Source organism: Triturus cristatus, chromosome 9 (genome assembly GCF_964204655.1).
Source record: "Triturus cristatus chromosome 9, aTriCri1.1, whole genome shotgun sequence".
Taxonomy (NCBI): domain Eukaryota; kingdom Metazoa; phylum Chordata; class Amphibia; order Caudata; family Salamandridae; genus Triturus; species Triturus cristatus.
The window spans coordinates 954980276-954995446 of NC_140592.1; the positions used below are offsets into that span (position 1 = coordinate 954980276).

The 15171-nt window shown below is 47.0% G+C and overlaps 1 protein-coding gene across 4 annotated transcripts in view; it reads left to right on the plus strand.

Annotated features, from left to right (window-relative positions):
* Nucleotides 1-15171, plus strand: part of KCNK10 (potassium two pore domain channel subfamily K member 10) — a 375826-nt gene that overhangs the window by 61374 nt on the left and 299281 nt on the right. For 2 of the 4 annotated variants that reach the window (XM_085626582.1, XM_085626581.1), the window contains exon 2: nt 6371-6490. The exons of the other annotated variants lie outside the window; for them this stretch is intronic. In XM_085626582.1, the coding sequence (XP_085482708.1) occupies nt 6371-6490 (120 nt within the window). The remainder of the gene's footprint in view (nt 1-6370; nt 6491-15171) is intronic. 4 annotated transcript variants of the gene reach the window in all.

Sequence of the window (15171 nt, forward strand, 5' to 3'; positions counted from 1 at the left end):
ATTTTATCGACCTCAGAAGGATGAAAGGCTGAGTGGACATGCCGGGATTTGAATCTGTGGCCATGAGGTAAAACCCAGGCTCCAACACTGGACGCATTAGTCCACTAAGCCACTAGACCAGGCACAAGCAGTATTTTATGATTCAAAATATATGAAAGTGATTAATATCTGTCACCAATCCCATTCTTACAGCTTTGGGTGGCCGAGAGTACTAAGAACTGTCACACTTGTAGAAGTGAGATGTTTCTTAGTTATGTCGGTACTGTCACTGGTAGCGCTGGCAAGGGCAATAGGTGATGCAAGCTGTAGAGGCCCTTCAAGAAGGGCCCTTGAACTTACTTTTTTGTTTTTACAAATTAAGCACTGACTCCAATAAGTTTCTGATATTGAATGCAACTTGTTTCTTGAAAGGCTGCTGGCTTTATCTAATCATTATATACACACTGGCAAAGCCAGTAGGCCAGACCTGTTTAGAGCATATATCCTTGTGTGTTTTGCTGTAGGTGATCATAGGGTTTTGATGTTTACGGGAAAGGGTCTGCTTGTACAGGAACGGTTAAGTATACTTTAAAACTAATGGGTCTAGTTTAGATTTAGGAATTTAACTGAACACTTCAAACTTTTTTTATGGTACATGTTTTTCACCCCAGTTGTAAGGCCCCAGTTGCAGAGGTTCAATTTGGGACTTCCACCTTCCATTCCATACACATTTTAATTTGTTCATAGTATTTAGTTTGTGTATTGAAGTACTTTCCATTTAAAAGAAAAAGCATCGACTAAACAATAATTTACTGGGTGTTATTTATTGTGTTACTGAGTTTTGAGTTCATACCACACAACTCGCCATGTCTACTCAGAGTTATGTGCTAAAGGGGATTTGTAGTCCTCAGTTTGAGGCTCTGCAGCTCGAAGGCCCAAGGCCACCAGAGATGAAAGACCTGAGTTGACACAATTGAAGCTCAGTAAAGTTTAATTGATTAGGTACCTCCGGAATTGGATTTCTCACACCACTTTTATGTTTTTGTTTTTAATGTTAATGCACTTTTAGTTTATTTTCTCAGTATTTTAAAATACAATAATGTACTGCAATCCTATTGATAAACTAACTCAAATTATAACCTATTTAAAATATTCAATTATAATAATTTATTTTAATTAACTACATTTCAAATCAATTTTCTTGTCCCTAACCTTATATTATCTCTTACCAATACAACATTTAATTATTTGCTATCAAGTTAATTATTTTAAATTAAATTAAATTATAATAACCAATCCTTTTGTTGGAGAGGCTGTAGTTTGCCCAAACACGTGTTTTCCTTTGGTTTCTTTGTGCACCCACACAAACAATCTGTTTGTGTCGGTGCCTTCATTGATATATATATATATATATATTAACCTCTCCTTCACCAAAATAATGACAACCCCACGTGTAAATACTTGAGAACTTTAATGTCAGGCCACCATCGAAAACGTTTCGGCTTCACTCAGCCTTGCTCACCGATATATATCTGTGTGTGTGTGTGTGTTTGTGTGTGTGTTAAAGTCCTGCACACATCTCTCATTGCATCCAGAAGATATAATGAAATATATAATGAAAGATATGGAGATATTTTCATTTTTAAACACATTTGCTTAATATTTTGGTGCATTTCTGAAATGGACAAAAATGCATCCTGAAACTCCAACCAAGGAAATGTTGACTTGAATGTCTGGAGTGTGGCAATACCAAAGAAACGTAGGTTTTTCTATGGAATGTGGGCTACCCAATGTATTTTGTAATATGAACATAGATCAATAAACTGGTCACAATGCATTTTGGATATTTGGAAAGCACCTGAAAGTGGAATGCCGGTTTAGGGTACTTGTCTTTTCAACATATAAACAGCTGTCACCTTGTCCCACCCTCTCCCCAAAACCCAGGCAATGGCAGACACATTCTTCTAGGATTTTGCAGAAGCTGGATAAGCATGTACACATCTATTTTTTACATCTATTCATTTGCACGGTTTCTGCGTACACCATGATGTATTCACAATGATTTACATGTGTGCCTTGGTACCATTGTCCCATGGCTGCCCACAGTATGTCAGGGATTACCACCGTTGTGCCACAGTGAGCCTGTTGCAGGGGCTTGCCACCTTTGTACTAGCACCAGCATGTTGCCAGGGATTACCAGCATTGTTCCAGGACAAGCATGATGACCTTGTTTACTATCACTGTGCCATGACCGGTGTACATCCAGAAAGCTCAACTCCTGTGCCTGGCCCGGCATGAGGCTCTGTATTACCACCAATGTGCCAGGGCCAGCATTTTGCGCGTCATTGCGCCAGGGCCATCATTGTGCACGCCATTGCGCCAGGGACATCATTTTGCCAGGGATTAACACCATTGTGCCACAGCCAGCATTTTACAAGGAATTACTACCATTGTGCCAGGGCCAGCATTTTGCCAGGGATTACTACCATTGTTCTTCAGCCAGCCTTTTTCAAGGAATTATTACCATTGTGCCAGGGCCAGCATTTTGCAAGAGATTATCATCATTGCCCCAGGACCATCATATTGCCAGGGAGTATCTCAGTTGTATCAGGGTCAGCATGGTGCCAGGATTGCCACTGAACTGCCACGCACAGAATGCGGAGGATTAGCACCGTTGAGCTAGGGCTCCCTTTTTACAAGAATGACCACTATTGTGCCAGGGCCAGCATGTTTCCAGGGGTTCCCACCATTGCGCCAGTTCCAGAAATTGATGTGCCGGGGGTGCAAAACACTTGCTCCTCACCCACACACGTTCATGCACACGCACACTCTCTCACACACACATGCACAGACATATGCTGGAACACACAGACATGCAAACATATACTTGCATGCAAGCAGAAATGGAAACACGCATGCAGAGAAACACATATACACTTATGCACACACACTGTGCAGAAACTTTTTTTATTCACCCTTTTGAATGACTACTGCTGCTGCTCCTGTGGTGGGCCTGTCTCTTCTCTTCTGACCCGGGCTCATGCAGCTCCCCATCGAGTCATGCTTGCACCAGGAGAGGGAATTTAACAGACAGCCCTGGAGAGGGGTAACAAGGGACTGGGCGTGAGCAGGGGGTAGGTAATGGGCAGTCACGAAGGAGGGAGGGAGAGAGGCGGACAGTGGGACAGGTTGATGTGCCTTACTTGGGGGTCAGTAGACTTCAGCTGTTCTGAGGAGGTGGGAGAGCAGGAAAAAATAATGTACTGGCAGAGGGATTCATCTCCCTCTGGAAATGAATCTCCATGTGTAGACATAGGCAGTGGAGGCATTGCTGCACAGGGACTCTCTGTGGGTGGTAGGATTTACTTTCCAGCTTGCCAAACAACAGGTTCATCAGTATATATAGTGATATGTTAAATACCTTTTTTTCTGTTCATCCATAATAGTTTTCCCCTCAATTTGCTGATGCATGGTGAGGCACATAGCTGATTTATCCAAACTTCAGGTAATTTTGAAAAACAGCTGCATCATTTCCAAAGCCATCATGACCAGCACCCCTGCTTTTCTTGCAGACATGTTAGCCACCTCTGGGGGTTCTCGGCATTCCCGCAGCCAGGACACCATTAGCCTGCGTACTAAGAAGAAGAAACAAGACAGCAGACAGATCCATCTGTGCACCCAGTAACTGGAACAGCATACCTGTATCCATCAGGACTGCCCCAAGGGTGCTTTCATTTAGGGGCGAGTTGAATATGCATCTCTTGAAAGACCACTACATCTCACTGCATCACCAGTCCAGAAATCAGACACTTAAATAAAAAAATAGTTGGTTAGGCATTATAGAGAGAGATGCTCTGAACAAGGTAGCACATCTCTTACATATATAAACATGCTCTTTTGATCTATAGATAAGCCATATGAACAGGGTAGTAAACAATATAAAAAAACACAACTTGGTACAGTCTAATCGTCAAATCAGCCATCTTTAAATAACTGATTGATGTGATACTTGGCTTTGACCCCTGTACAGGGCTGCACTGCCTTTTGGCTAGGTTCGTGCAATAGAAATACCATATTCATACATACATCAGTCTTTTATGTAAAGGGATAACAGAGTTGTTCCACAGCACTCTGTGATGGACCGTGAACATGAATGACCTTTTACCCATTGTCGAAAGGCACAAGCGCTCTGAGATCAGACATTTTTGTCAGTGTGTTGAGCAAGCGCTGGCGGCACAGGTAACAGCAGTGGGGCGGAGGGGCGGGGGAGGGTGGGGGCGGAAGTTGACAGATGACGGGGTAGAGAAAATAAAATAAAAAAAATAATAAAACCACTTACCTTGCGCTTGCCGCATCGTCGAGTCACCGATGCAGTGAGCGCAAGTCAAGTGGTTTTATTTCTTAAACATTTTACTTTCCCTATCCTGTTGTCTGTCCACTTCCCCCTAACCTGCCCTGCCCCACTGCTGTTACCTGTGCCAGCCGCTACTTGTGTCAAGAGCACTAATCATGGCACCAGCATGGTGTGATTACAGGGCTTGGTACATTGTACCGCAATATCCACAAATTGCCACAAGAAATTAATCTAGAATAGGAGCTTTTATGACCAGTTGTAAGCCATTAATGAATCATAAAGCATTTTATTCATGCTGTATATTCTTTGTTTTGTGTTTTTTTCCATTATCCTTTGCATGTTTGTCTATAGTTTTTTGAGGGGGGATTCACTGGAAGACTGCTACTGGAAGTTATGTTGAGAAAACTTGAGCTTGAACTTCATAAAGGGTGAAAGGATGCCAACCCTTCTGCTAGAGCAGGAGGGCAAGAGAGTCCATTACAGAGAGAGGCATATGGCAGAGGAGAGCAGCAGGAACAGGGCTTCAGCAAGGGAGCAGCACTGAGTACTTTAGTAAAAAAACAGAAATTAGGTTCAGAAATGTATTTATTGAAGAATGAGCAGGAATTTGAGGGAGGACTGGAGGGTGAAAGTCAGGGATATGTTATGGAGTAGATGATGGTTTTAGGACAGAGCCTGCAAGTAGAGGAACTATCAAGGTGAGCTGGTAATGGGGTGACAGAGATAGAAGTCCCTCTTCATGGCCAAGTACTTTCTCCACACTCAAAGCAACTTCTGAGCGCCCAGCACCAGGAAGCCAAGCAACTAGTGTAAGAATCAATACCAAAAGCCACATTTTGCACATTGTTTCTGCTGAAACTCTTTTCAGGGCACTGCCCTGTTCTAAGGCAATGCCAATTAATAAACAAAGGCGCTTCGGGTAGTCTTTGATCCAGTACTGAACAGAACACAATGATTTGTTTTCTTTTATTGCCATTTGTATGTATTTTCTTGAGTTTTATGTATTTATGAAATACAATAAGCCTATTGATTCATTTGCATAGAATTCGAAGGTCAAATGCTCAATACCTGCAATGCAATCATTTGATTAGGTTTCAGACCCATGAGGGTAGTACTATAGACCTGTTTTGAGAGTTAGGAGATGAAAAGAGCAATAACAACAAATATTAAATTGACAGCAAGTTTTTCAAAAAAAGTGGGAAGATCTATCTATTGCATAGCCAGCAGTAGAAATTATTATTGTCCAAAATTATTTGAATGACCTTTTTGCAACCACTGCTCAACTTTTTTCATCCCAAACATAAGATATAATAAATTAGCACGACTCATACGCTGATAATCACATTTCTATCCTACTCCTGTTTGGCATCTTCTAACATGGGGATTCCTTTCCCTATCTGGTTCTTTTACTTTGAGGGAAAAGTATCAATCTCTGAACACCTTGCGCTCTATCAGGGTCAATTTTGAAGTACAAATTTAATTTGAATTAACTTTGTCTATATGTTGGATACGCGTATTGTGTTAGAAAATATGCATTTTTGATGTAAGACCTCCGTATGGCATGAAGACCTGAAGTTGTCACACCGCTCTAGTATATCAAAGATATATCAAACATTTCCCTCCATGTCACTCTCATGGGAAGAAGGGTGCCTGGGTTGTTTCATGAACTCGCAAATTGTTTCTTTTGCTGTAGTTCCTCAGCTCTTCCCTCATCTGTGTATTTTTGATGGCCGTAGAAATCACCTTGACAGAATTCTTTGTATTTAAGTCTTACTGTTTTCAGCTGTTCCAGTCATTGTTTTATATTCCTAATGAGGATTTTGTACTCATTTGTATGCTTTATCATTTAACATAGGAAGTTCATTTATGAAATGTAATGTCCAATACCACATCATCTACCTCATCCTGCCCAGGGAGGCTCTGGCATTCAACACACCATACATGGGTTCAGCCATTCCTTCATTCATCCATTCCTTCACCAATCTGAAGAGTGGTTTAAATGAAGCCTCCTTCTTGTCTCCCCCTCCTCCTCCTCAGCTCTCCCGTCCCGTCTCCCCAAGAGGGAGTCCAGTGTCTCCTCAGTGTTGAAGGATGCCATCGCCGGAGCCACAGCCTCCCTGATTGCTCCAGTGACGTCTGAATCCTCTGATGCCACCGGTATGTCCTCCCAAGGATTGACGACCAACCAGGATGCATGCATTATATCCGGGGCCTTCAACCTCAACCTTCCATCCACTGTCCTGATGCCCAACATATTGACGTTTGAAAACCGGAGCTTAGGTTGAGGTTAAAGGTTATAGGTCATGCTTGATTTTGCATTAATAATCCAACATTTCTTTACTTTTGATGCATGCACTAAAGCCTAGAATGGGAGTTCGAATGATTTCTATGTGACTTTTGGAGACATAGAAGGACTTTTAGTGTGATCTTAAAATGACTTTAGTGCTCCACATACTTCTAGGTGGGGGGTTAATTAGGTGAAGTACAGCTTTAATTTTTTCCTATCCAATATAGGTTGTTTACACACAAGTACTCTAGCCTCCTTCTGGGTGATCTTCAAATACCACAAATCCCAGAACAGAAAAGTTATGAAAAAGGTTAGTACTCACCATGGAATGACATGCAGTGCTGGACATACTCAACCCAGACTAATTTAGAAGGAATTAGTTTGGATCAACAATGAAGAAAAACGGTGGGATATTCCCTCTGTGCTAAATCCTGATAGAGATACAAGCACTGAACCTCACAACATTAATCAATATTAATTTCTGTTACAAGACGAATGGAAAAATTACTTAATAGACAACTGAAAAACCCCGGTAAAATATAGAGTAAACAAATCAAGTTAAAACCACACAATGAAAATAGAATTTGATGTTATGTTACGTTATTTTAAGTTAAACATTATGTACATTCTTTTGTATGTTCTGTTATATGTTATGTTAGTTTGGTAAAGACATTAATATAATTACCCAGGGGTCATTTCGATTTTGACAGGTTGTACTCCATTCCGCTTTGGCAGCAGAGGCGTCTATTTTGTTGCCCTGCTGGACTACAGCCCGCCATATTTCGAGATCTCCTCTTGCCTGGGCAGCCATGGCAGCTACTCTGGAGGCACTGTAAGTTTGCTGAGTGCGCCATGTTCCATGGGGACTCCCAGCAAATTTTTGTTTTTCTGAACTCAAACCCCCAAAGTGTCAGTTTGTATTTGAAACACAACAAAAACGAATGGCCGTGACATTCTGGGAGTATTTTTCCCGGAACCCACTGGCTTTTCCTGGCGGTCCTGAACAGGAAAAATTTACAAAAATAGGGGTTGTGTTAAAAAAACAGGGACTGGCATACTGCTCCCTCGTTTTATATCAGGTGTCCCTGCCTAGTATGCATCAAAAAGTCCATCAATATCCTCTCAAGCCAAGGGGAACAGTCAAGACTGTTTATCACCCATCTCTTTTTATTTCTCTGTGAAAACAGAAGAACATGTATTTTGCAATATGTTATTGTTTCCTTTGGGTCACATTTTCGATTCATGATAACTCTGCATTTTTTGTTTTGGTATGTTAAAAAATAGGTACCCCTCAATTAAAGTGTTTTAAATGCTACATTTGATCCCAAAAGGGTAATTGGGCAGAGTACCTTCAGCCTCCAAGGGTTTTGCACATACAAATGACCATGGAAGTTGAAGAGATGTGAGATAAACTCCATTGATTGTGCCTCTCGCTTGATTGGTTATTGAAGGTAACAGAGTCCATCAGAACATTCACCCTAGTTAGGGTGTATAGTCTGAGGTACTTAGGCTGACGGCGGATGTCTGATGTCTGTGGGCTCATCAGTCTAAGGTTGTCTAAGGAGTCAACTGGGACTTCGCTGGTGGACTTTGCTGGTGGGAACATGATGGTTCGTCTGACTCAAAATTTGTCGGGTGAACTAATGGTTTGGCAGACAGGGTACTCCCCCACGTTTGTGGCAGAGTATCATGTCCACCACACACTAATTAACCCCCTGATTTCTTTGTGTGTCAATGCTTTATGTTTATGTCAAGTCGTGCAGGTGTTGGCAAACGGGGGTGTGGTTCTTAAATAGCTTTCGGAAGGCTGAGAGAGCAGACTGTTCCTGTGTCTGGGGCTGGATTCTGGGAAAGTGTGGCACATTTTTAGTGGTCGGAGAGGCACAGGCCTTGAAGGCTAAACACCAAGGACTTACCAATGGTAAAAATACAAAAACCTTACAGCATGGGAAAAGGGTGCCAGATCAAGAAAATGGTTGAAATAAGAGGTAGACTAAGAAATGGAGAAGTGGCGCTTGCAGAATTGCAGCAACACTTGAAAACTAGGGAGATGCTGTAGGAGCCTCCCTCTTCATGCCCCCTAAGGTTTTCTACACTGGGTAGGAAAGAAGAGGGATAAGAAGAGGAATATGAGGTTGTAAGACAGAACCCTGCAGGCATTTACCCCACACGCCTTTACAAGACAGTCAGTACCCCATGTGCAGTGATACGATGCGCTACTTTACCACACAAGACATTACAACAACTTGCTTTAAGGGGCGATGGACTTCGGAATAGTACAAATTACTATTCCAACTCCAATCTATGCAACAGTAGGGAAGTGGTTGGACGTGAAAATCCAACACTAGTCCAACAACATACCCCTACAGCAAGTCGTTGTAACGACTTGCATGGTAAAATAACGCAATGTAACGTCGCATGCGGGGTACTGACTTCATTGTAATTGCTGATCGTTGTAAAAACTGCGGGGTAAAGGATGTTACCTGGAATGGGATTAACAAAGGGACCCCCACTTCTGTACTCACTGAGACCTTGACTTGTAGGTTGAAACCACATCTAACCCCAGCTAAGAGACCACTGCACCAGGTCAGCAGCATTAGGTCAGCACCACACAGGAAGGAATCTGAATGTGCAGCAGAGGTGACATAAGTTATCCAAGCTGTGTAACATCATGTCTCCTGCTGGATTGTAGTTTATTACTAGTCATTTACCATAGGTAATTGGTAAAGAAACAAACAAAGGAGTACACAATGAGACTCTTTTCAGTCTATCCCTAAGCATCACATCTTGGCAATAATTTTATGGCTGGGGAGTAACCCAGATCCAAAACAAAACAAGCAAGTTACTGCATCATTGATGCAGCAAAACATGAGTGATCGTAGGAGAGACAGATGGCCCTAAAATCGACGTCATGATATAGATTATAGTTTTGAAATTTGGGTTCAGCATGTGTGAAGGAATGCTATCCTAACCTACAAACAAGACTCAAACCCTTGGACAATAAATGATTTTTGTATACCATGGTCTAAGGGACTACAAGAATGAGAGCAGAGTGTCACAAAAAACAGGTGTTGTCAACATTATTCATTGATACTCAATACAAAGAGAGAACAATAGCAGTTAAGTAGCCATTGCTCCCTGTTTGGTAGTAGGCCCAGCAAGAGGTTAGCCTTCAGCAGTGATAGGGAAGCACGAGTAAATAAACAACACAACGGGTGACAAAGAAAACTGCTTTCTTATGTAGAGCTTGGGTAGGCACACAATGACCACTTGTAACATAGCAATAAAAGGGTTGTGCCCTGAAAATGTTCACTTATCTTCCTAAGTATGATGTCTTGGCTACTGGTGCATGCTGTTCCTTGGTGGACTAAGAGGTTACAAGCATCAATGGACATTCCATCAGGGTCAGTCTAGAGAAAAACCCAAGTCTTCCATTAGAGCTCTGGAAGAAGCCCTTGAAAAATGTCAGTAGCCATTAAAATAACTTACTAAGCGTTTATCCAAAGGGGTGGAATATTCCATTGGAATCCTCTCATTCCCAAGAGAATTGAGCTTATCCCAAGATTGAACACAAAATGTGGAAAAACCAATCAGGTTATCATCGGTTGCTTGGTTCAGGAAAATGGTTAAGTAATAAGGGTAAGGAAAATCCTGTGGTAGCAGCATTCGTTCTTTTTCAACTGAAACATCTTGTCTTATTTGGAAGGGTGAGGAAAAGAGGAGTCTGATTTTTTACTGCATTCATATAAATGGGGTTTAATATTCTTCTATACATTCCATTTCACGCCAGTTAAGGAAAAAAGAGAGACCATGGATTTGAATACAAAAATAGTGAAATTTTATCTACCATATGCTCCTCTCTGATCTCCGCTTGTACACACACACATGTATACCCCAGGGCTGGATATTAGGAAGACAGCTTATCTCAGCTTATCTCAAACAAAGACTTTTAGCACATTACATAACATTGCTAAAAGTATTGTTCATAGGGTTATATCTTGAGCTGCCCTTTGAACTGTCCAGTGAATGAGCATACAAGATCCCCACCTATTAAAAGGATGGAGCGAGATGAGGTATTCACCATACCTGAAAATGCAGATACTGAAGGTTGAGGTATTTATCAGATATCATAATGTGGAATATCATGCAGAATTCAGTGCCAAGTACCTCAAATTCTGCATGTGCTGATGTTTACAACTCATTTTTGCAGCTGTGGTAATTACAGCAATTCTCATTTTTTACAGCAATCTACAGCAATTCTCATCATTTTGATATGTCTAATGTCCTACATCAATTCAGGGTGTGATGGTGCAAGCAGTAGCTATGAGGCCTCAGCCGTGGGGCCTGGGGTCATTTGCCTCTCATGTTCCAGGTCCATCACACAATGGCTCTTCAAAACGGGGTCAAAGACAACCTCTTAAGCACTTGACTCTCAGTGGTAGTGATGACAAGCAGTCACAGAATTTTCAGAGAGGTAGTGTGGGGGTGCAGAAGTTCAGAATTCAACAATCTCCCAGCAGTACAAAAAACTAGTTGTCCAACCCACTGCTTTACTACAGTAAAGAAAAGTACTTTAGTGCACATGTATAACTTAATACTTCACAGAACAGGCTGCAGGTACATTACTTTACCAACACTTTGGCTACTGTGCCTTGGGTCCCGATCCCCCTCTTTTCCACTACAGAGTGTCCCTCCTTTGTATAATTAGGCAGGTCTCTACCATTCTGGGTTGGAGCTTTCTAGGGAAGTGTTGGAGCCGGCCTCGTGGCGTGGTCCTGTTCCCCCTCGCTCAGCTGCACGAGGTCCCATGCACCTCGGGGCTCCTCCATCTTGGACTACACGTCACCCCACGTGACCACCTCCGTGACCCTGCTCTACCCGACCTCGGTCCCAGCGAGGCCCGACATCGAGGCGCCCACCCCCGGCCCGGGGGATACCACGTGAGCCCTTTCCACTCCCGGCGGAGGGCCGTATCGATGGGACCCCCAACCGTCCTTCCACACCTAGGTGCGGCCGCCCCACAGCTCTCTGGGGCCTGGCGCCTCTCCTGCTGGGCGTCTGGCCGCGCCCTACCCGGCCTCTCCGCCCTCCTGGGCGCAAGGGTCCGGACATCAAAGGGCTCACGACCTATATCTGGGGCGACTCGACAACAAGAGGACAGTTGTATCCTGGAGTCAAGAGCCCTGCTGATCAGATCGCGGCTGACCCTACGGAGAAAGACTCTGCCTGAAACTACCTGTTGAGCCCTGCTGACGACGTCGCGGCTCCATCGTGCTTACAAGACCTTCACGAACCTTTGGGGCCCTGCTGACGCCGTCGCGGCCCGACCTTGGTGAACTTGCCATCAGAGCCCAGCTGACCGTGTCGCGGCTCGACCCAAGCGGAACTACCACCCGAGCCCTGCTGACGCCGTCGCGGCTCTCCACGTCCGAGCTGCTCTGAGACAGCATCCAAGGTCTGGCGCAGAGACCCCTCCCCCATACCTGGTTGGTACTGAGACTGTCCCGCTACCCTATTCCTTTCGAGACATTGAGACTCTTACTGGATCTCTCGATCCCACTGTACAGATTGACCGTGCTCCTTGTTTATATAAAGAACCAAGATAAGCAACTGATACAGAGTCCTGTGTGGTGGTGTTACTGAGCCTAGTATGATTATAGGAGAAGAACCTCCCCTAGGAGGCTTCTCAGCGGCGCTCGGCTATAATTTGGCGGTAGGAAGGGCCGGAGTAGTCCCTCCGACTCCCCGGTGGTCCTCCCTCCAACATTTGGTGGCCAGCGACGGGATCCGAGCCAGACGCAATCGTACAAGCAAGTAACGCACCCACTACCTAACCATGGACGGACAAGAAGCAACCGTGGCCGCAACCTTCCAGCTGGAAAAACTGGAGGAATACACCCACAAAGAACTAAAACAATTCTGCAAAGACAAAGGGATCCCAACCACAGGATTGGGCACCAAGGAAGAAATGCAGAAAGCCCTGAAAGCCTGGGCCGAAGCCGAGGCCACTCCACCCCGCACCGAAGGGACCTCGGCCCGGGACGAAAACCTGCCGACCACGACCCCGACAGATGGGGGGCAAGGCATCCCCGAAGCCCGCCTATCCCACGAAGAAATACGAGAACGGGAGAGGGTCCGGGCACACGAAATGGACCTCGCACGACTCCGGCTGGATGGCGAGCTCCAGCTAGCGGAGAAGAAGATAGCCCTGGAGCAACTACGGCTGCAAGAGGACATCGAGGAGAAGAAACGGCATCGGGAGCTCGAAGAGAGACGGCTAACCCTCGAGCACGAGAGGAGCCTCAAAGAAATCGAACTGAAATCCAAAACGGGGGAGACCAGCACCCCTGGGGCCCGGGACGCCCTGCCACTGACCGAGCCAAAGGTTCATATCCCCAAGGATGTCGTCAAAGAGTACTACAAGAACGACGACATCCAGCAGTGGTTCCGAGCCTACGAGGTAGCCATGATCTCCCATCGGGTACCCCGGAAAGATTGGGGTGCAGGCCTATGGGGGAGGTTCCTCAGCGAGGGCCGTGATACCCTGCTGCAGCTCCCCGACGCAGTGATGACCTCCTACGATCACATGAAGGAAGCCCTACTCACCCGCTACGGACTATCAGCCGAGATGTACCGGCAGCGCTTCCGGGACTGCAAGAAGCTCCCCGGTACCACCTGGGTCGAGTACGTGGACTTCTTCAGCCGGGCTTTTGAAGGGTGGATAAAAGGGAGCAAGGTCACCTCGTACAATGAGCTGTTCGACCTCATTGTCTGGGAGCACCTCGCCAACAACTGCTTTGTAGAACTAAGGCAACACCTCCTGGACAGTAAGTTGACCGAGCCCCGGAAGCTCGCCGCCGAAGCAGACCGATGGGTCAACACCAGGGTCCCCCGGAACCCCATGGGGGACTACCAACGGAGTACCACGGGACCCCCTCGCCTGCGGGGCGGAGGAGGGGGGTCCCACCGCAGCCGAGACTTCCCGACCGGACCGCCCAGAAGCCCGCCACGAGGCCAAGCCGCCAACCACACGTCCCCGACCCTGGGCCGAAGGGGGACCCCCATCGGCCGGCCAGGACCCCGACCACCAGTGACCTGCTTCGGCTGCCAGCAGACCGGCCACTATGCGAGCGACCCGGCCTGCCCCGTGAACCGACGAAACGGGACCGCTGGGCCCCCTCCCCGACAAATAGCCGCCGCTGCCCTGGGGGAAGGAGAAGAAGAGGAGGAAAACCGCGAGGACGGGTCCCCCGAGTGGGAACCAGCTGCCATGTCGCTCGTCTGCCTAGGCTCCCGAGAAATGGTGCCCCGAGCGGCCATCCCGAGCAACACCCAGAAGTACCAGCAGTGGGTCACCATCAACGGACAACGGGCCGAAGCCCTCCGGGACACTGGGGCTAGCGTGACTGCTGTCCGCTGCCACCTGGTGACCCCCGAACAAATCCTGCCACATGTCCTATGCCCGGTCCGGACCGCGGACAACACCGAAAGTATGTGCCGGATGGCCAGGATCCCCTTCGAGTGGGGAGGAGTGTCCGGCACCCTAAAAGTGACTGTCCGCGACGACGCCCCCGTGGACTGCCTCCTGGGGAATGACCTAGAGAGCTCCCCCTGGGCACAGGTGGAGCGCCGAGAGCATCTGGGGATGCTAGGGCTGCCTGAGTGGGCCTGCGCCACCACCCGGTCCATGACCGCCCAACCCGCCGCTGCCGCGGCCACCGACCAGCCTACGGGCCCAGAACTATCACACCCCTCCAGCACGGAGGAACCCGACGATGAGGCCGGGCCGTCCGAACTGTCTCCCGACGAGGCCGCCTCCCTCAGCAAGATCCCCGAGCTGGCTCAGTGGCGCCACGATGGGGGCCCCACCCGCGAACAGTTCCAGCAGGAACAGAAGGCCTGCCCGTCCCTCGAGGGGGCCCGACAGCAAGCAGCCGCCCAGGCCTCGGGGGACCCCACGGGAACCCACTGGGTCTATTGGGACAATGACTTACTATTCAGCGAGCAGAAAGTCGCCGAGCTGGGAGCCGGCCGGGTGTTGGTGGTTCCCCTCCGGTTCCGGGAGTTCCTCCTGAACCTGGCGCATGACGTGCCCCTCGCCGGACACCTCGGGAGGGACAAGACTTACAGCCGTCTAGTGACCCATTTCTATTGGCCCCGAATGCGGAGAGACGTGGACCACCACTGCCGGTCCTGCCAGACCTGCCAGGCTAGCGGGAAGACTGGGGGTCGAGTTAAAGCCCCCCTCCAACCATTTCCAGCCGTCCACACCCCGTTCGAACGAGTGGGGATCGACATCGTGGGGCCCCTCGACCCTTGAACCGCCCTAGGACACCGCTTCATCCTGGTACTGGTCGACCACGCCACCCGATACCCGGGGGCCATCCCACTCCGCACTGTGACAGCTCCAGTGGTGGGCCGGGCCCTGATGGGCATCTTCTCCAGGGTGGGGTTCCCCCGAGAAGTGGTGAGCGACAGGGGTACGAACTTTATTTCAAAGTACATGAAATCCCTCTGGCAACAATGTGGGGTCACCTACAGATTCACTACC